This window comes from Notamacropus eugenii, chromosome 2 (genome assembly GCF_028372415.1).
Source record: "Notamacropus eugenii isolate mMacEug1 chromosome 2, mMacEug1.pri_v2, whole genome shotgun sequence".
In the NCBI taxonomy this organism is placed as follows: Eukaryota; Metazoa; Chordata; class Mammalia; order Diprotodontia; family Macropodidae; genus Notamacropus; species Notamacropus eugenii.
In genome coordinates this window covers 68,296,369-68,318,420 of record NC_092873.1, presented here as the reverse complement: position 1 = coordinate 68,318,420, position 22,052 = coordinate 68,296,369, and the positions used below count along the sequence as shown (strand labels likewise).

General features: G+C 45.5%; 1 protein-coding gene across 6 annotated transcripts in view; it reads left to right on the top strand.

The window, feature by feature from the left end:
- Positions 1–22,052, top strand: part of DIP2A (disco interacting protein 2 homolog A) — a 111,630-nt gene that overhangs the window by 21,706 nt on the left and 67,872 nt on the right. For all 6 annotated transcript variants that reach the window (XR_011974025.1, XR_011974024.1, XM_072640777.1 and 3 more), the window contains exon 2: positions 16,644–16,715. Coding sequence is in view for 4 of the 6 variants with exons in the window: in XM_072640777.1 (XP_072496878.1) it covers positions 16,644–16,715 (72 nt within the window). In the remaining 2 variants the exon portion in view is untranslated. The remainder of the gene's footprint in view (positions 1–16,643; positions 16,716–22,052) is intronic.

Sequence of the window (22,052 nt, the reverse complement as noted above, 5' to 3'; positions counted from 1 at the left end):
TCTTCTCTTCTCTAGTAGATTGTGACTTCTCCAAGGCAGAGGTTATCTTTTGCATCTCTCTGTATCCCAGGTGCTTATCCAGTATCCAGCACATAATAGGAACTAATCAGTGCATACTGAGCAGCTGAGTTGTCCAGAATTACTTTTGATCTGAACCATCTGTGGGATTAATTCTTCTACTTCAGACATTTCCTTCTCTCCTCCCCCCCCCCCCACCCCCCTTGTCTCTGAGATTCAGGAGTCCAACAATCCTGCAATTTCCCTGAATTTCAGAGTAGAAGGGACCTCTGTAGCCTTCTGGTGTGGTTCACACCTGGAAAAGAACCCGACGCAGGGTCAGTCCAACCTTTATTTTAAAACTTCCAAGGAGGGTGAAGCCACATCAACTGCAGTGGCAGCCCATGCCACTTTGGGACAGCTCCCATTGTCAGAAAAATTGTTCTAATGACATCAAACCTCATTTTGTCTCTTTGCCCCTTCCCCAGTGCACGGCTCCTAATTCTGCTCTCTGGGGCCATGAAGAACAAGCCCCTCATGGCAGGCCCCTGTTTTGATTTTGATTTTGAGCTAGAAGGGTCAAAATCCTTGGTCATCTAATCCAGCTCTGTCACTAGAGGGGGAAACTGAGGCAATCCATGGGGCAAAGAGATTTGCTGCAGGTCACATAGGTGGGTAGGCTCATCTGCTAGGAAATCTGCTTCAAGAAACGGAGTGGTCAGCTGAGGATGAATTCTAAAGATCCGAAGACTGTATTTTACACGATACTTTGCCCTACAGCTTTTCCCAGAAGGGAGGATGAGGAACTTTCTTTACCATCCAGCCTTCATCAGAAGGAGCAGACTCACTGCACTTGGCCAGCCACATCCTTTTCTTCCTGTTCCTTTGTGGTCTCCAAGAAAATAACAATCATTGGCACAGACTTTACACATGTTATCTCATTTGATGTTTATAACAGGTCAGGGAAGTAGTTGCTCTTAGGCCCATTTTACAGATGAGGAAACTGAAGCTCTGAGAGATCCCTTCATTGACTTGCCTAGAGCTGCACTCAGCTCAGGAATGTCTCAGGTAGGGTTAGAACTCAGGTCTTCTGGACTCCAGGGCTAGCCCTGGGAAATCATTTTAATTTGGTTAACACAAATGGCCAGATCCCTTGTTGGCAGGCCCTGTGCGCTGGCCACAGCTTGACAGTCCTCATGTGGGGTGGAGAGCCCAGGTCAGACATGGCTCCTGTCTCTGGGGGGCTTTTGCTTCCAAGCTACAAGGAAGGAAATTTCAATGTATTCTGTGTTTCTAAGAATGGATGTTTTTTTTATTTTTTATGATTTTGCTTCCTTCACTTGGAAAGTACTTATCTAATTACAGAAAGTGCAGGTGAGATGACTGGTCAGAGGAGAGCTTGCTTCATAAGGTTTTCTGAGGAATCAGCCAGAAGGGAACAGGAAGTGCTCAGGCCACCAGAAGCCCATTCAAGCTGTTATTTAGGTCACTGTTGTTGGCTAAATTGGGATGGGGATTTGTTCTTTGAAGCTTGGATTATGGATATGGTCAAAGAGCTACACTTGAGGACCTAGAGGACCACACCTGGCCTTTAGGCTGCAGGTTCCTTACCCCTGGGTTAGAAGGTGGATGGTTTTTAATGAAAGTTCTATTTCAGTACTGTCTACCTAAGGTAGAATTCAGGGGGAAGGGAAGGGTGGGCCAGCATTGGAATGACTAGTTTAAAATATAGGGTTCAACAAAACCCTAGACGCCAGAAGATTTTACAGTTAGTCATTTTGCATGTTCAGAAGGAAGAGTTCATAGGAAGAAAAACATCATTCTGGGTACGTTTGCAACATTGTGAGAAGGTTCTCCAGTTCACCTTGACTCCTCATTGGTGACGGATAAGCCATAATTACAGGCTGCCAGCACATCCCGTGGCCCACTCCTGCCCCCTCTGGCCTAGGTATCCTCAGTAGTGTCTCGTGAGGGGATAACAGCCGCACAGTTCTTGGGGATCAGCAGACCAAATACATTCAAACGAAGTTGGACAGTAGAAGTGGAACTTTAAAATGTCTGTGTTCTCTTGGTTTTCATTTTCATTGAAGACTCCCTTTATTTGGAACACTTCCAGGTGTGCGGTCAGTGTATCAGGAGAGAGCAGTTAATTACCGTGTTTATGACCAGTTACTTAGCGAGTGCTTGACTAGAAGGAGTGTCGTCGTCTTCGTCACTCCCCCCCCCCCCCCCATTCCTACAGATTGTGAACACCTGTCTTTCATACTCTTCTTAGCACTGAGGGGAGAATATTACAAAAGGAAAATCAGTTCAGAAGAGTTGACTTAAATGTTGCCGTTCCTCCTTTGAAGTCTAGAAGAGTGAATATTGCAAGCTTTTACCAAAATAGCCATTTTATGCTTTATCCCAAGAACTCATAGCATGCTCAGAGTAGAATTGCAACCCCTTTGGAGAAGGCCCAGCCTCCAAGGGTGTCAGTATATACATATACACGTGCACACACACACACACACATATATACGCACATACGTGTGTGTGTGTATATGTATGTATATAGACAGTAACAACTTCTCCATGAGCAGTGGGTCGGTGCAGGGGGTGCAGAGAGGACTGAGGTTTACCCCCCCAACCTCTGTCTATAGCAAGTGTTTCACAGCAAATTGGGGGGGGGGGCAGGCAGTGTTTGCCCCTGCAGAGCTGAGGAGTCATTGGAGCTAAGAAAGAGAGAGGATTAGAGGTAGATGCGGGTGAAAATATGTTTGGGTTCTGGAGGGATGTTGCTCTGGGGCTTGCTTGGTTCTCTCCGTTGATGATTGTGAGTGTCCAAAGGAGTCTTTCAGAAGAGGTGTGAGGGGCTAAAGGAGACTCAAGGTGTGCTGCTGGGGGACTTGGTTCCTGGAATTCCACTGACTCTGCCTGAGGTGCCTTGTGGATCTTCTGAGGTGCCTGAGCTCAGCAGGGAGAAATGAGCAAGTCGTGGGCTGTCTGCCATCCAAGAGTTTGACCATAGTTGGGAAGATGATGCCCAAAGCACAGACAAGAAGTCATACAGTTTTAGCAGGACATTGAAAACTGACAGTTCCCAGAAGCAGAGGGCATGGGAAGAAGATGGGACCACCAAGCCTGGGCTTGTGTGTGCACATGCAGTCCCTATGTAGGGGACACAGGCCAGGTTCTCCCAGGCAGAGAGGAAGAGGCTGGAGTCTTTGTTGGCCATGCTTGGACAGGCTGCTTCTCACAGCATCTGGTCCATTTTCGCCCAGAGACAACTTCCTACAAGGGTGTCATTCATTCATGGAAACCTCAAGCCCAAAGGGTCTTATCTAGTTACTCAGATGTTCAGCTTCCATTTGGATAACTCAGGTGATGTGGGGCTCACAACCTTACAGGACAATCCATTTCATTTTTATGTGGTTCTGATGGTTAGGAAGTGGCAACCATGGAAACTCTTGTTTTCTGGGCCCAGCTTTTTTTGTAGCAGGAGCTATCTATATATGCCTCAGCATAGCCCCTCTCCTGCTCTGGCTCAGGAGTCTTCCATACCCTACCCCTTCTGTCTACCTTTTGCCAGTCAGCTGTGTTAGGTTCTGGGGAGACCAGTGCCAAGAAAATGGTCATCCCTGCTGCAAGGAAATCCCATTATAATGGAGAAGATAACAAAGCTATGTAGGCACTGTTTAAGCACCAGTGCTGGGGTTCCAGAGAAAGGCAGAAGGCGGGCCCTGCCCTCAAGGAGCCCACTGTCTAGGAAGGGGAATAACTATGTATAAACAAGCTTATGTACATATGATAAATGGGGAAAAATTCACAGAGAGATCTCAGTCTTTTAGAAGGATTAGGAAAGGCTTCTTGTGAAGAAGCCTGGGAAACTAGGAGGTAAAGATGAGGAGGGAGAACATTGTCCCCTGGAATGCTTTCTAGGAAAGTAATGACAAAATTCATCTGGAGGAGCAAAAGGTCAAGAATATCAAGGGAATTAATTTTTAAAAATGCAGAGGAAGGTGGCTTAGCCGTACCAAATCTCAGACTGAATTATGGTGGGGACCATCAAAATGACCTGGCACTAGAATGGTGGATCAGTGGAATGGGTTAGGTACACAAGACACAGTAGTAAATTACCACTGTAAACCAAATTGTCTTTGATAAACCAAAGGACTCCAGTTTCTGGAATAAGAACTCACTATTTGATAAAAACTGCTGGGAAAACTGGAAAATAGTATTGTAGAAACTAGGCATAAACTAATATCTTACCCCATATACCAAGATAAAATAAAAGATTTACACATAAAGATGATAACCATAAGCAGATTAGGAGAGGTGGAGCCAAGATGGCGTAGTAGAAAGACGCACATACACATAGCTCCGAACCCACAACCCATAGAACAACTACAAAGAAGTAACTCACGGCGAATTCTGTACCCAGAGGCCACAGAACATTGGAGCGAGGGAGATTTCTGTTCCGGAGAGACCTGCAAACCTCTCGTAAAAGGTCCTTCGTGCTGCGGACTGGGCGCCGGGACTGGGAGCTGAGTACAGCCCTGCCATGGCCGCGGCACCGAGAGGAACAGATCCGAGCGGGCTTCAGGGACGGGATCTCCAGCGGCCGCACAAGTACCTCCACCCACAGGTGACGGGGGTCGGTGAGAGAGTCCCTTTGGCGGGTCGAGGTGGGAGTGGGGTGCCCCCATGGCTCGGGCCCCCTCGGGAGACAGAAGCTGAGGGGCAGCGGCAGACCAGGGCTCTCCAAGCAGGCAGGAGCCTGGATCCATTGTTGAAGGTCTGTGCATAAACTCCCTGAGGGAACTGAGCCTGAGAGGCAGCCCTGCCCTCACCTGAGCATCTGAATTTAATCTCACACTGAATAGCAGCCCTGCCCCCGCCCAAAGCCCTGAGGCTGGAAGCAGCATTTGAATCTCAGACCCCAAACACTGGCTGGGAGGATCAGGAGGTGAGGTGGGTGTGAGGAAAATATTCAGAGGTCAAGTCACTGGCTGGGAAAATGCCCAGAAAAGGGAAAAGAAATAAGACTATAGAAGGTTACTTTCTTGGTGAACAGGCATTTCCTCCCTTCCTTTCTGATGAGGAAGAACAATGCTTACCATCAGGCAAAGACACAGAAATCAAGGCTTCTGTGTCCCAGCCCACTCAATGGGCTCAGGCCATGGAAGAGCTCAAAAAGAATTTTGAAAATCAAGTTAGAGAGGTGGAGGAAAAGCTGGGAAGAGAAATGAGAGACATGCAGTCAAAGCATGAACAGCAAATCAGCTCCCTGCTAAAGGAGACCCAAAAAAATGTTGAAGAAAATAACACCTTGAAAACTAGCCTAACTCAATTGGCAAAAGAGGTTCAAAAAGCCAATGAGGAGAAGAATGCTTTCAAAAGCAGAATTAGCCAAATGGAAAAGGAGATTCAAAAGCTCACTGAAGAAAATAGTTCTTTCAAAATTAGAATGGCACAGATGGAGGCTAAGGACTTTATGAGAAAGCAAGAAATCACAGAACAAAGCCAGAGGAATGGAAAAATGGAAGATAATGTGAAATATCTCATTGGAAAAACAACTGACCTTGAAAATAGATCCAGGAGAGACAATTTAAAAATTATGGGACTACCTGAAAGCCATGATCAAAAGAAGAGCCTAGACATCATCTTTCATGAAATTATCAAGGAAAACTGCCCTGAGATTCTAGAACCAGAGGGCAAAATAAATATTCAAGGAATCCACAGAACACCGCCTGAAAGAGATCCAAAAAGAGAAACTCCTAGGAACATTGTGGCCAAATTCCAGAACTCCCAGGTGAAAGAGAAAATATTGCAAGCAGCTAGAAAGAAACAATTCAAGATTAGGAGAGCAAACAATAGTTTGCCATCAGATAGATGGAGAAGGGAAGAATTTTTGACCAAGAGATAGAAAGCATCATGGCAAGTAAAATGGATGTGATGATCTTAAATAGTTTTTGCACAAACAAAACCAATGAATATTAGAAGGAAAACAGAAAGCTAGGAAACAATTTTTATAGCCAGAGCCTCTGATAAAGGTCTCAATTATCAAATATATAGAGAACTGAGTCAAATTTATAAGAATACAAATCATTCTTCAACTGATAAATCGTCAAAAGGATATGAACAGTTTTCAGATGAAGAAATCAAAACTATCTCTAGTTATATGAAAATAAGTGCTCTAAATCACTATTGATTAGAGAAATGCAATTAAAACAGCTCTGAGGTACCACCTCCCACCTATTAGAAATGACGAATACTGGAAGGGATGAGGGAAAATAGTACACTAATACATTGTTAGTGGAGTGGTGAACCATGACAAAGAAGAAACAAAAAGAGGGCAAATAGTATGCTTTGATCTGCATTCAGACTCCACAGTTCTTTCTTTGGATGTGGACAGCATTTTGCATCATGAGTCTTTTGGAGTTGTCTTAGATCCTTGCATTGCTGAGAAGAGCTAAGTCTATCAAAGTTGGCCCTCGGACAATATTGCTCTTACTGTGTACAATATTCTGGTTCTGCTCACTTCACTCGGCATCAGTTCATATAAGTCTTCCCAGGTTTTTCAGAAGTCTGCCTGCTCATCATTATGGAACAATAGGATTCCTTTACACTCATATACCACACCTTGTTCAGCTACTCCCCAATGGATGGGCATGCCCCTCCCAGTCCTGCCCTTAGGCCCTGCTGCATGAGCATCTGTCTATACAAACTTGGTGTGCATGTGTGCTGTCCCATCAGACCTTCTCCATGGGATTCACAGCATACTGTCTTCTGGCTGTGCTTCCGTCCCTCAAAGTGGCCATGAGGCCCAATCTAGAGCCTCCATTTTATTCTCTGGATTTTCTCTGTTCCTGGTCAAGAGCCTGTGGCTCTTCATCCAGCCACTGGCCGGAAGTTCTGTTAGTGGATCCCATTCGCAGCTAGTGATTTCCCACACATTCCTTATCTCCTGACGTCTGTGTTCAGGCAGCACCTGGGATGAAGTCAAAACCACAGTTCTCCTAACACTGCTGCGGAGGCCTCTGTAGCACTTCCCTGTACTTTTCCATTTTCTTTTAGAGATGATATTTGTCTTCCCTCCCATGTCACAGGCTGCAGAGAGGTGCCTTCTGCGGGGATATGTCTTGGGAGAGTGGGTGAGCCACACACCTCATTTTCCTGTGAAATAGACCTCTTTTCAGTTAGGTTTGACTAAAATTATCATACGTTCCTTCTTCAAATTGTAGATTATTTAAAATGTACTACCAGATGCTAAAGCAATTGATTCTATTGGTCTTAGAATAGGCAATCCTCCTTCTGATTTTTATTTACATCCCAACTCCTGTTCCATTGTCTCGTTGGTAAGACTTGTGATGACTCTGGTGCTCTTGGAAATGAGAGCCAGGTGGGATGCTGTAGCTCTGCACTTAGACCAATTCCCTAGCTCTTTTTGGTTTGTCTACAGGAGCGCTTTGCCCCATTCCCTTGGATGAACACCCAGTGGCCCCAGCTGGCTCCTGATGGATGAGTCAGAGAGCCGCCAAGAGAAGAAGCCACCAAGTGTGATGTCCATGTGACAAAAGCAAACCCTGCTTTTACTTAGTTAGCTTTTTAACTCAGTGAAAATGTTCTTATTGTTTTTAGATCACTATTCGACACTGGAGTGTGTGTGTACGTGTGTGTGTGTACACACACACGTACACACATACACACTTTTAAATTAACCCTTTAAATTAAATTAACATCAGAGTTGAATTAAGCTTCCCTCTGCCGTAAGACCCAGGCTGCCAGTGCCCCACTTGGCCTGTCCTGTCTGTAAATTGGTTTGTTTCTGCTTAGGGGCTCACACTTAGAAAATAGGGTTGGTAATGAGAAGTATTTTGCAATTGTCTGTGCCTCTGAGAGATACTTCTGCATTTTAATCTTTGTTTTGTAAATTCCTTCGCATTTTTGAGGCAGCTAGGATGTGCTGTAGATAGAAGGGTGGGCCTGGAGTCAGGAAGACTCAAATTCAAATCCAACCTCAGATATTTCCTGCTTGTGTGATCCTGGGTGAATCATTTAATCACTCTGTGTCTCACTTTCTTTATCTATAAAATGAGAATAATTGTGACACTTACCTCACAGGGTTGTTGTGAGAATCAAAAAAACCAATATTTTTAAAGCGCTTAGCACTATGTGTGGCACATAGTAGGCACTATATAAATTTTAGCTATTTTAAAAAAAAATTTTCAATACCAGATGATGCTTAACCATAGTTGTGGTCATTGTGTTTGAACTATAGTGTACAGATTGATTGAGTTCCATATGTGCCAGGATTTTGCCCAGAGATTAGGATTAGATACTGCTGAATGAAGAAAGACAGTTGTCCAGCAATATAGATTTGTTTCTGTCCTTTCTACAAAGATGAGTGATTCTAAAAGGTTTAACTTGTATGGTAAAGTGGCTTCCCCCCAGAAAAGGACATAATAGCTGGGAACTGCCAGGATGTGGCCACCTTTGCATGAGACTGTTCTCCACACACAGTCTGCTGTTGTCTTTGGGGGATTCCAAACAATCTTCAAGAGTGGGTGTGTGGAAAAATACTTGCAGTTATATTTCACTGTAGTAATTTCAATTATTAGTTTGAAAGTGCTGAATTTTCTTATGTAAAAATCTCATACTCATCAATTTGGAACTGTGCCCAGAATTTGCTGAACTAGACAAATATCCCCCAAAGTTATCAAAGAAAAAAAAGAAAGGACTCACATATAGAAATATAGAATATATATATTTATATCTGTGTGTGTATATATATATATGTGTATATATATATCATACACACACATAAACACACTTGATAGTGGCACAGAACTGGAAACTTAGTTGACGTCCACCTACACTAAACATGGTGTACGCAGGAACAGCGCTGCCAGCCTTTCTTCTGACTCTGGACTTTCCTGCTCCCCTTTCAGAGATGCCATTGCCCCAGGGGCCCTCTTATTGGACTGAGAGATCCCTTGCCTGAACTGTCATTTCTTGAGGTGACCAGGCTGTTGGCACTCAGGTGCCATGACTCTCCACACTGTTCCACTTCCTTGCCGTTGGCCTTCTCTTTCAGATGCCTCGGGCCCTCTGAGTGGTGAGTCCTTGGCATAGACTGCCCTTTGCCGAAGTACCCAGGCCACTGATTCTTGCCAGGTTCCTGTCCGCACTCCTGACTCTCTAGGCTTATCTGCTTCCTTCCCAGTCGTCAGCCCTCAGTCCCTTTATCACACTCCATGAGAGTGCAGGCTTCTGGGGGGCAGAGACTGTCTTTATTGCTGATATTGGTATTATGTTTTGTTGAGTCATGTTTGACTTCACGACTCCGTTTGGGGTTTTCTTGGCAAAGATGTCGGGGTGGGTTGCCATTTCCTTCTTCAGCTCATTTGAAAGAGGAGGAAACTGAGGCAAGCAGGGTGAAATAATTTGCCCAAGGTCATAGTAAGTGGCTGAGGCTGGATTTAACTCAGGAAAATAAATGTTCCTGACTCCAGGCCCAGCATTCTCTCCACTGAAGCACCTGGCTGCCCGTCGTATTATATTGAACATAATACTGCCCAGTGCTCGGTGCAGGGCCGGCATAGATGGGGAGGAGGGGAGGAAGATGCACAGGTGTGTCATAAGCACTCGTTCTCACTAGGAATCGTTGGGCGGTTTCAGAGGACACCCAGATGTAGAAGGAAGTTTCTTTTTCTTCTTAAGTTAAGTTAGGGGGAGTAGGCAGGAGAGGAAAAAGAAAAGCTCATACCCAAGAGCCCAGCTGATGGCGTAGGTCTTTGCAAAAAATACCTTTTCTTTTTTTTCTTTTTTTAATTATTTGTTTTCAGTTTTCAACAATCACTTCCATAAGTCTTAAATTTTCTCCCCCTCCTTCCCCAAGATGGTTTGCAATCTTATGTGGGTTCTACACATCTGGTGAGAAATCATCTTGGAATTATTTTATTCTTGGTTCCATGTGATTTGGAGGGCATATTTGTTACTGATATAAAAGGTTTTCTATATAAACTTAAATGTAATTTTAAGTGGGTCAGATATTTCAGGATGCTTGTGATCCTCAAAACTGTCTCAAATATACAGTAAATGCCTGGTGCAGTACAAACAGAGGCATTGTGGGAACTTAGTTTAGGGTAGATAGTACCACGTGTATTTCCTTTATCTCCATTCCTGTATTTGTATACTGAGTTTGCTTAGTTAGCTTGGTGTCATGTGAATTTCTCCTCTTTTAGACATTTTGGTTATGGCTTGTACTGTGTTCATGTTAATCTTGTTGCTTTCTGGCTACTAACCTTTATCTTTGTTCTTCCCAAGTGGTGCCCAGTGTGGTCACTGGTGAACTGTCACCTTGACCAGCAAGAGGAATGGGAAGGGGCTCCTATGACCTTGTTTTCTTGAGTTGTCCTATTTTCCAGGACAAAACTTCCCTCCCCCCATAATTTGCTACTTTTAACCTAACAGCACTGTCGGTGTGTCCTTGAACAAGTCAGCTCCAAACCTGGCTCCCGCTGGGCTAGGTCAGCCTGATAAACTGAGTGTGCAGCTGGGATCTTTTCAGATAAGCAGAAAAATCTCCCTCCTTGGTCTGACTTCCCAAGCCCCTCCCATGCCACGCCCACTCAGAAGGGGACTGTCATTCTCTCCTTCCCTTAAATAACCAAGGCCTGGCCTGCCTTCTGGCCTCCTCTGTGCCAGAGGGGACTCAGTGTGTGTGCAGCTTTCTCTTGTAATAAGTGGCTCCGAAAGTCTTTTGGAGTTGTGACATTGGCTGACAGCTTCAAATAGATAGCAGATGTCTGATGCAGGGCAAGCTTGGGCATTAGATGACACCATGTGTGTTTTCTTTGTCTCATTCCTTCCCGTTAATCTGCCATTTGACTCAGGGAAGGAAAGGGAAAGGAGACCACACTTAGCATCCCATCATTCTGCAGCTTGAGCAGAAGGTGTGGTGAGAGAGAAGTCTGAGGTCTGATGTTTGGTGTCTGTGTGTTCAAACTCCTGTCTCTCCACACCTTGCCTCTACTTGGGAGTGCTTCGTGTACAATTGCACCACAGAGGCATACAGTCTTTTGGGTGTGACAGCACTCCAGGCTGCTGGAGCGGTCTCCAGAAGGGTTGCCCTTTTCCCCTCAAGAAATGCTTGCCCCCATGTCTCCACCTCCACTGCTCTGGGCAGGGGGATGGCAGCCCATTATAATGGCTTAGTGTGACTTTTGGTGCAGAGGTTTTGGAGATAATGACCAAGCTGCCATTTACAGCTCAGAATGCATTGATTTTCTACAAAGTCTTAGTGTTGTTAAGGTTAGCGTCAAAAAGCCTTGAAATGCCAGGCTTTTCCTAAGGAAAGGGGGCGGGGACTTTGGGCAGTGGGGGATGGGAAGGGACACTAAGGCAAGGTCAGTGAAGGGTTAATCCCAGGAACCGTGCTGAAGGTGGCTCTTCAGATTCTTAAGGATTCGGGGCCTTTGCCCACTTCTCCTACAGAGGTCACTGTGAATAGAGCTTTGTGCAGGTGCAACCAGGTACAGGAATCTTGGAGTTCAGGAACATGGAAGTGAGTCAGATGTCAGATCCACCTTGGCCCCTTCCTGCCCTTCCAGTCTACTGATGCCTTGCTGTCCTCTGCACATATCACAGCCCAACCCTGCTTGCCTCCTTACTGCTCCTCTCCTCACAACACTCCTTTGCATTGGCTTGTGGCTAGGGGCAGTAGGTGGCTCAGTGGCTGGAACCCCAGGCCTAGAATCTGGAAGACTGGAATTCAAATCCATCCTCAGACACCTCCTACTAGTGGTATCCTGGTCCTACTCTGCCTGCCTCAGTCTGCCTTACTCTGCTTCCTCATCTGTAAAATGGGGATCCTAACAGCGCCTCCCTCCCAGGGTAGTTGTGAGCATCCAACAAGATATTTGTAAAGTGCTTAGCACAGGGCCTGGCATATGGCAGGCCCTGTAGCTATCATCCTCATCTTCACTGTCATGGTTACTTCCTTTAAGATTCAGTTTAGATGTGTCCTTCCCCAGAAGCCTTTTGTAGTGCTCCCAGCCCCTGGGGCCTTCCCCCACAAGACTTCCCTTTGTTTTCTGGACACCCCAATTAGGATGGAAGCTAAGCTGAGACAAGCATGTAGCTGGGTTACCAGCGTGCCGAATCCTGGTCCTGGTCCTTCTGGGCTAGCTCTCAGAACCTCCACATGTGTGCGGTGCGGTGGAGCATCCAGCCAACAGAGCTTGGCCTTTGCTGCCAGGTAACCCTGCACCTGTGCCCTGGAGCCTCCTGCTCCAAATATTGAACAGCTAGTGCTGCCAGTGATGCTTGTGTTAGGGGCTGGGCCTTTGCTAATAAGCCAGAGCCTTGGACCCTTCTGGTAGGAAGGGGAAGGAACCGAGAGGCTTAGTTTGGAAAGGATTCAGGAGCACCTCAACGTAGCCGCCTTCAGGTGTCCAAAAGGCTGCCCCATGACTAGCATAGTACTCATGTCCTCATTCACCTCCTGGAATTGTAAGTGATGTCTGTGGAAGTTAAAAGGAGAAAGAAACCCGCCTCATGATATAGTGGGAGCTGCTCTGGGAAGTGGAGGCCAGCAGTAAAACTGGCTGAGGATGTTCTGAGGGAGACTCCTAGCCTGTCACAGTTGTTCTTGGTGTTCAGCTGTGTCTGACCCTTCGTGACCTCATCTGAGATGTTCTTGACACTGATAGTGGAGTGGTGTACCATTTTACAGATGAGGAAACTGAGACCAGCAGGGTGAAGTGACATGTCCAGGGTCACACAACTATTCAGTGTCTGAGACCAGATTTGAACTCGGGGAGAATAGCCTTCTTGACTCTAGGCCCTCTACTCTGCACACTGTAGTGGCCCCTAGCCACCATCCGGGACAGCTGCCTAGCTAGAGTTAGTCTAGGTCAGAGGTGGGGAACCTGTACCCTCGAGGCCCACCCACCTCACCCCCAGCCTAGGTGATTTTGAAAGTCCTTCCACATCTTTGGGGAAAGATGGTGGCTTTAAGGTCTGGCTCTTTGGTTGCTAGAAATCTTTCTTTTCCTTGACAGCACGTGTTTGTACACAGTGTGCATGTCTACACCTTGGAGCTCTTGATTTAATGTTATACTTGGGCCTGGTCTCCAGAAACTGTGGGTTGATGCATTCATCCAGCCCTTGCTGTTCAGTCACTTTGTGCCAAGTGCTTTTGGGGGGTGTAGGGCATTGCTGACATGGGGCTGGGTCTCAATCAGTTAGATGGAGTCGTGGCTGGTGGAGGTCTGCATTGAGAGCTTCCCTGGCCTCCACCTGCCAGGTGGGGCTGGGGTAGTGACCCTGCACTTTGAAAGGCTCTGCTGTGGTGTACTGGCTTTCTCAGGTGCCCCTAGGCCTCCTGAGCCTGACAGCGAACCGAGCGATGCTATAGCTAAGCCAGGAGCACCTGACACATGCTTGCTCAGCCAACCGTTCGGAATTCTTTGGCCAAGGCAGGTCAGGATAAAAGGGAACCAGAGGCTCAGTCATGGCCCCTTCTGTACCCAGGCAGCATTGAGAATACTTCAGACGTATCTCTGAGCAGAGCTGAGAGAGATTGTGCTTCATGCCGGCCTTGTAGAGAAGCGCTGAAACATTGAGCACCGTATTCAGGGCCACAGTCATCTTTGTACATTGCCTTTCATCACCAGTGTTCACTGGTGTTTCTCATTTTCACAAGTGCTTTTCATTTTCAGACTTTGTTTGAGAAAGAGTAGCTTTGGCTGGGGCATCTGGGGTTGGTGTCCTGACTACAGCATTGGTCCTTGAGTCAGGAAGTCTAAGCCTGCCTCTAATATTTACTGATTTCTAGTGTGACCCTGGAAAAGCTACTGCGTCTCAGGGTGCTTCAGTTTCCTTATCTGCTAAATAAAGCTATAATAGCTGCCATCTCCCCAGAATGTTGTGAAAATGAAATGAGTTAAGATGTGGAAGGCACTTCTTGTACCTCCAAGTGTTTTATGAATGCTAGTTATTATTGTAGAGTATTTCCTTTGGCTTTGCTTTTGGAAATGGAAATGGAAATAGCCTCATCCAAACCACTGTATCATCTTTCACAGCTTACATAAACATCAGGGTATCTTTTTGTTGAATTTCGTGAGACAAGACTGAGATTCATACTTTATATGGTTGAAGAAGAAAATAAGTCAGAGTAGAATCTGGGAGTCCACCTTAAAGTGGAGTAAAAGGCGTGGGTCAGGCCAACAGTGGAGCATTTGGAGGACCGTGTCATTGCTTGTACATGACAGACACGTGCTGGACTGATAGGTGTGCCCAGGCAGGCCTTTGGGGCTGGATGTCAGCAGAGGGAGGGACATTCTGAACCTTACCCATGGCAAGGCTTGGGGAAAACTGAATTGGACTGAAGTCATTTACAAATTCCCTTTTTCATGTAGGCCGAAATGTGAACATTTAGAGAAACATTCCATGGGAAAGACTGAGAAGTCTAGTTTTTTCTGAAGCCATGCTCTAACTTTCAGTTGAGACATTCCCGGCTGGTTCCTGGGACTGGGATCATCAGACAGCTTTTGTCTCCCCTAATAACCAGGGGGAGTATAAGACTGAATGGCAGCAGCTGGGGCTCTATCTTGCCAGATGTGCCTCTGGTTTGGCGGGGGAGGGGTGTCTCCCTTTGCCAGGGTGAGGCGTTACAAAGGCCTGGCCTCTATGGTGGGGGTGGGGATCGATTGTGGAACACAGAACCCAGAATCCTCCTCAGATCATATCAGAAGGAAACAAAGAAAGCTCAGCTGTGTCGTGCCTGGCCTTCCCGTGCGTTTGACTCAAGACCTTTCTTCACTAGGGGCAAGGAAAGCTTCCTTGTTTCTCATCCCTTTTTTGTAGGATTAGTGAACTTGACCTTGATGCAACAACGGGAAAGTCAATACCACAGTCAGACTTTTCAGGGACCCTTTTTCCTTTAGCCTCATACTTAGATCTGCTTTTGTGGTTCAGAGACTGACTGAATCAAGGCTGGGTAATTTGAAGGATTTTCATTTAGGCTGCTTCTGGCTGCACTGTGGCGTTTTATAGACCAAGGAAGGTAAGGCATGGGAGACTGCTTCTCTGTCTTCAGCAAATGCACTTGTTCTGTCTCAAAATGGAGTACCCCCTCCTCCCCCCCACATTGGGCTGACTTAAAGGCAGGCTTCAACTTAGTTATCTGACTCCTGGGGTCAGACTTCTCATTCAGATGGTGATTTTAAATACTGGATCAGAGCGTCTGAAGACTCACTCTCACCTGTCTGTGCACTTCTATTTAGTCTGCGCTGAAACTGAATGCAGTTTGTCACATTTTCAAAATATTGTTCTCTACTGTGTTAGAACAAGATACGTATCATTGTTTCATGTTAATGCATGAATATTAAAACTGCTAAGGTGTCATCTGTTGTCTTTTTAATAATAGGAGAATTTTCTGGAGGGAGAAGACCCTAAAACTGTGCATTTTCTCTATGGGATTTAATTTAAAATTAGAAAGTAGAAATGTGAACTGTATGGACCGCTTGTCCTCTGGATAGGCTATGGTGCCGAGTTTTTTAAGCAACAGTCTCTCCCTGAGGTTGAGGGGGTGGGGTGGTCCATGGACTTGGGGTAAATTTGAACTGTTACCTTAGAATTGAACAGTTATTACTGCTGATGGAAATAGCCTTTGGATTTTTAGGGCTCTGGAGTTTTTAGTATTTCCATGTTAGGGACCTGTTTCTCTTGGTAGCAGGGCTGACTGCAACCCCCCTCATTAATATGCTCTAGGGATGCATGGGGGTGTTTGTGGGTGGCTGGCTCATATTTCCTTCACTCTGTCTGGCTACTATATAGCAAAGATTCTTTCATTCTGAGGCTGAACTGCTCATGGCTTGCTGCCTCTCATGATCATGTGGTGCAGACTTTGAGAGTCTATAAATTGAATTAGATTCGTTAACCCAAGGAGAAGTTGTACCAACACCAGACGTAGTTAACTATACATACTCGATTATATTTTATGTAAACTAAATTGTTTTAAAAAGTATAATGTCAGCTATGTAGGGGCTACAGAATATCAGGCTTTCTAGGACGGTCTATTCCTGGGTGGGCAATCTCTCCCAATTGTGTCATTGGTTTGGTGGGAGATGGTAAGGGTGGGCATCCTTTTACCTCCCACTTCTACAATTAGGTGTTAAGTGGAGGGGAAAGCCTTTTCCTCAAAAGTAGACCAATTCATTCCTTGGAGAATTGGGATTTTTTTTACTTCCTTTGCAAAACTAAATAAGACAATAGGTAATGTATCCTTGGAATAGTTTGTCTATGGGTTTGTCTACTGCAAGGTATGTATGTGGTGGACTTTTGGTTTTTGTTTGTTTTGCTTCCATGGAACTGCTGTGCATGGCAGCCCACCTGGTATCCTTGCCAGAAAATGCCCATGTTAGGACTAACTGATCACTCACACCAAGAAAGCTCCATATAAAAATCCAGAGCAAAATAACATCTCTAAAAGATAAGCCTTGCTGCTGTCACCCATGCTTCTAAGACTTTCACTACCAATCTGTGAATGAAGGCCCAGCCCCAGCTTCATACTTTCTCAGGAGATCAGTTTTAAACTTAAGAGAAAATCTTTAAGTTGAAACTGAGATTTCCCTCAATGTTTGGTTTTTTTTTAGGTGATATCACTCAGAAAGGCTATGAGAAGAAGAGGGCCAAGCTGCTGGCTCGCTACATACCACTCATTCAAGGTAAGAGGCCCCCTGTGAGTGATCATCCTTACCCTGTTCTTCTGCCGAGTGATAAGCGTGTGCTCTGTCACATCCTTGCTGGTTGTTGTTCAACAGTGGCAGCGTGCAGGTGACCAGACCAGGATTTGCATGTCACCCTGAAGACTTTAAGAGAGCTGGGCAAATGTTGGCTATGGTCCTTAGTCTCAGAAAAAATAAAGGACAATGACTGAAGTCATATGTCAACTAGCTGTTTACAAAGTAAAGAGGCCCACGTGTGGTTTTGTTTTTGATATTCTACCTTGTAACAGAGAACAGTTACATCCAAACAAATGACCATGTTGTCCATACCTGACAGCATTTGTCCTGTTGTGTACCAGTAGCCCCGCACTTGTCTGCCTGGAGGCTGGAGGCCTACGTCACTCTTGTTGGCTAAAGTCAGATTGGTCGCTCCGCTCCAGAGTTCTTTGAATGTTTTTTCCTTTACACAAATCTATCTCTATTTAGAGTATTATAATAAAGGGCTTACTACTAAATGAAACTTATGGCTCTCTTATTATCTAGTATTATGGAAGAACCTTCTTTTAAGAAAAACAAAACGTAAACACAAAGATCCATTAACTCCATTGTCCTAACTAATTAGATTTTGTTGTTACTCTGTGGTTCAGTCATGTCCAGCCCTTCGTGACCCCTTTTTAAGGTTTTCTTGATAAAGATACTGGAGTGGTTTGCCATTTCCTTTTCCAGCTCATTTTACAGATGAGAAAACTGAGGTAAACAATTAAGTGACTTGCCTAGGGTCATACAGCTAGTAAATGAGTGGTACTGGATTCGAACTCAGTCTTCCTGACTTTGGACCCAGCACAACCCTTTTTCTTTTTATCTTCATTTCCTACCTTTGTAAATATGTTTAAGGAACCTAACTGGGCATTTCTTAGAGGATCTTGATGTGCCTCCAGGCCATCTTTCTGGCCTTGTGTGGTTGTATAACTGTGGACCATGAGAGTTAGGACTTTGGATTCTGTCTTGTTTTCTTGTGATTTCCCTCTTTCTTCAAAGCAGGAGGAATAACTCTAGTTATCTGAGGATTTCTGTTCTTCTGGGCCCTACTGTATTACACTTTCAGTATTCTGTATTGCTTGTGTGTCTCCTCATCAAGAATGTGAATGCCTTCATGGGCAGGGCTCCAAAGGATGCTGCTGGTTGGGAGGTCACAGTGTCAAGATGGCTGCTCTTGAGGATCCCCCATTGGTTATTCCCTCTGCTGCTGGCCCTGCCGGAAGCTCTGCATGGAAAAAATATAAAGAATACCTTCTCCAAAACTGAGAACACAAGAAATAGAGGAAGACCTCAGAAATCTCACATCCCCAAATTATCAGAAGGTCAGACAGAGAGCTTAAATAATCCAATCTCAGATAAGGAAATGGAAAAACTACTGGCCCTGCTGGATTCACAGGAGAATTCTATCAAACTTGTAAAGAAGAGTTGGTACCCAGACTTCACAAATTGTCCTCAAAAACTGAGAAATAAAGAACCCTACTAGAAATTCTTTTATGAGACAAATAGAGTTCTAATACCTTAACTAGGAAAGATAAAGCACAGAAGCAAAACCATAGACCAGTATCATTAATGAACATTGATTGAAAAGTTTTAAACAAAATCCCATCAAACAGGCTGCAGCAATTTATCCAAGAAAACAGTCATTATGACGAAGTGACATTTATCCAGGGGGTGCAAGGATAGTTCAATATTTGGAAAGCAGTCAACATAATTAATCTTATTTAAACCCCAAACATCCCAAACCACATGATCATCTCAACAGATACAGGAAAGGTCTATGACAAAGTATGACACTGTTTTATGCTTAAAAGCCCTATGAAGTACAGACACAGAGGGACTGTTCTTAATTTCATAAAAATCATCTTTCCAAAACCAAAAACAAGCATTATGTGCAATGGGGACCCCTCCAGTAAAAAGGAGAGTGAAGCAAGGATGCCCCTCCACCTCCCTGTTACCACTCTCATTGGAAATGCCAGCAGCAGCGACAGGGCAATGAAAGGAGGCTGCCCTCGCTCCCACTCTGTCATCATCACTGAGGACTCAGAGAGAACAAGCCAAGACAAACGAGATGAAAAGGCCCCTTGGGTGTCTCTCCTGATTTTCTTGGTCCAGCTCAGGGCTGGTTACCTGGTTTATCACCCTGAAATATACTCACAGACACTGAAGGCAGTTCCTGGTCAATCACTGAGCAGCCCAGAAGCCCCTCCTGTGGGTCAGGCTCTGTGCCAGGGAATGGGGTTATAAATAGTGAAACAATCCCTACCTCAGTGAGCTTACATTTTGTCATTGGGCACAATATGTACATATACAAGGGTCCACAAAAGAGACACAAAAGAAATACCAGGTGGTAAAAGGAGGGAGGGAGGGTACTTAATGGGACTTTCAGCTGGTGGAAGAGGGATCAGGAGAAGTTTCCTGTAGAAGGTGGCCTTTGAGCAAGAAGTGGAACTGGAGAGGGAAGGCATTCTAGGCATGGGACACAGCCAGTGCAGAGTCATGGGGATGAGAGTGCTGTGCATGAGGCCGAGCAAGAATGGAGTTTGGCTGGATCTTGGCACGTGAGAAGGGGCCTAACGAGGCTGGGAAGGTAGAAGAGGCAATAGGGAGCCCCTGGAGTTTAGGGGACAGTTAGATGTAGACTTTGAGTAGCCGTGGATGGGATAGGGTGGATGAGGGAGGGCTTTGTGGCAGTTTGGAGGCTGTGGTTGTGATCTGACAAGAGGGGACAGAAATTTGTAAAGAGAAAGATTGTTCTCCTGAAGCATTGAAAAGGCAAACATCACCTTTGGAGACATGTTGGAATAAGTGCCAGTTATAATGCTTAACATGTCAATGTTGGAACCAGAAAAGAAATCAGCTGTGGCTGATAAAACATGAGGTGCTCAGTCCAGCCACGTGTATCAGCAAGGACTGGGCATGCACAGGAGGGCCTGCTGCACAGGGTCTTAGAGCTGCTCTTCTGAAAGGGAAGCCACTTTGGAGGGGTCAGCAATCACATTAATCAAGCACATGTATCATTCACTTAGTTCAGGGGAAAAGTTAGCACCCTGAACTTCAGAGAAAATACAGAGAACTAAAGACCAACAAGCAGGGCTTCCTGCTGTCTGACCATAGACAATGCATGTACATTGCTACCAGAGAGACAACCACCACGGCTGGGTTTTTAAAGCTGGGGGGCTTCTTAAAACAGCTGCCCAAAGTCTCATCTGGCACAGGAACCTTCTTCCAAAAAAGAAGCCCTAAAGCAAAGCCTCACCTCGGAGTGTAGATAACACTTTTCAGGGCTGGAGAGCACAACCCTCATGACCGTGTGCCTCATTAGAAATGAACAAAAGGTGTCTGAGGCCTGTTAATGGGCAGGGACGGTCTTTACCCACCCTACCCCCTCGCCCCATTAACCTGACATTAACCTCACACCACAGTAATGCTCTGGCGAAGAGGCTGGAGTTGTTGATGGACAGAGTGGATGCAGTGAGCCAGGGTGTTGTTAAATCTCACACCAGGAAGTAGCAACAACAGAAACGTCTGCAGGAGAATCTCCAGCCAGAGCAGAGGACTCCTCCTCTCCTGGAAGAAGATGTGTGGAGACTCTTCAAAGCTCCTCAGCCACCTGGCAGGGTGGATTCCCTCCTGCAGGCCAAATGAACAGCCGCGAGTTCACTCCACAGAACTTAGGCAAACTCTCCCAAAATACACCTGCTAGAAAGAGGAAACCATGACTTCTGGCTTGATAAGCTGTTTCCAGGTGAAGGTGCTGATACCTACTCTGAGAACACCTGCAGACAGCTCTTCCAAGAAAAAGAATTTTCTTAATGAAAATGACAGTACTCATTTAATAGCATTGACTCCCTTTGGCAGTAAAATTGTTCTTAGGCAAAAATAAAATTTGTTTTTAATATTTAAAAAAGAGAGAACGATGGAGAGGACTCTGGGGAGTTGTCCAGATTTGGGAGTGGGGTGGCAAGGAGCAGAGAATGGTTGAGGGTGACTTTTCCTTGGCTTCTCCTTTGACCCGCCTCCACCCTGGCTTGGGCAGAGACCTATCATAGTGCCTTATGATAAGCTTTGCAAGCAAAGGTGAGGAGGGGTCTAATGTCTGCTGCCCTGAGGCTTGGAAAGGTCTTTTACAATTTTAGCTGACCTGCCCCATCCACTGCCTAATATTAAATTTCACCCTTTGTTACTTTTGAGTGAAGGAAAGAGAATTGATTTCTTAAGTGCTTACTGTGCTCAGCATTGAGAATACAGCTACAAAGTAAAACAGCCCCTGCTTTAAGGAGTCTGCTTTTTCGTGGGGTGAGTGTGACAAGCGAAAGCCCAGTCAAAGTTGGGGGAGCTGGCGGATGGTAGGAGAGCGGGGGCAGGGGACTGGTTTGCACACCCTTGGTCTCCAGTCAGTTGAGCTGGGCCCTAGGGCAGGAGTTCCAAAGATCAACTTGCCCAGATTCAAGGTGTCCAGGGCTGGTGCCGGGGAAGCCAAGGTGATGGCAGCAGGCGGGCAATGAGCTGACCCAGGTGGACATAGATCCTCTCATTATTTCCTTGGGGGATTGAGTTCTGTGTCCTCTCTGCACATGTCAGGCAGCTTGGGGTGAGCCCTGCCCTTACTAGGCATTCTACTTAGAGGAGTGGAAACATATTGACTTAAAATGTAGCCACCATAGACCGCAGATTTCCCTGCCTTCTCTTGTGATAATTATTTAATTATGAGATCATTGGTCATTACTGCACAACCTTGCAGCAGGGGGCTCTCTGCCCTGTCTGCTTCATTCAGAACTCACAGAAGCCCTTTTCTGGTTAACAGCAAGTTCAGGATTCTTTCAGGGGCTCTGCCCACTCAGTACACTGACTCCAGAAGAATAATAGGGGATCTGAGCATCAAGCTGCCCACCCAGGCGTCTCCAGCCAGCCCAACACAGCCAGTGTCCCCTGCGGCCAGTTGAGCCTGGTGCAGTCTCTGCCTGGTGTTCCTGGGAATATTCTGTTTTAGGAGTTTCTTTCAGGAGGTAGATTCTTTTTCCACTTTGCCCTCTGCTTCTAAGACATGGGGCAGTTTTCCTTTAAGATTTCCTGAAACCATAACCTAGTTGTTTTCTGTTTCTGGCTTTCAGGGAATCCAGTGATTCTTAATTTTTTTCTCCTTCATCTGTTTTCCAGGTCATTTGTTTTTGGTATAAGATACGTTAAATCTTTTTCTGCTTCTTTCAGTCTTTTGCCTTTGCTTTAATATTTCTTCTCTTGTGGAACCATGAGCTTCTATTCAGTCCGTTGTAATTTTCTAGTATTCATTTAGTCCAT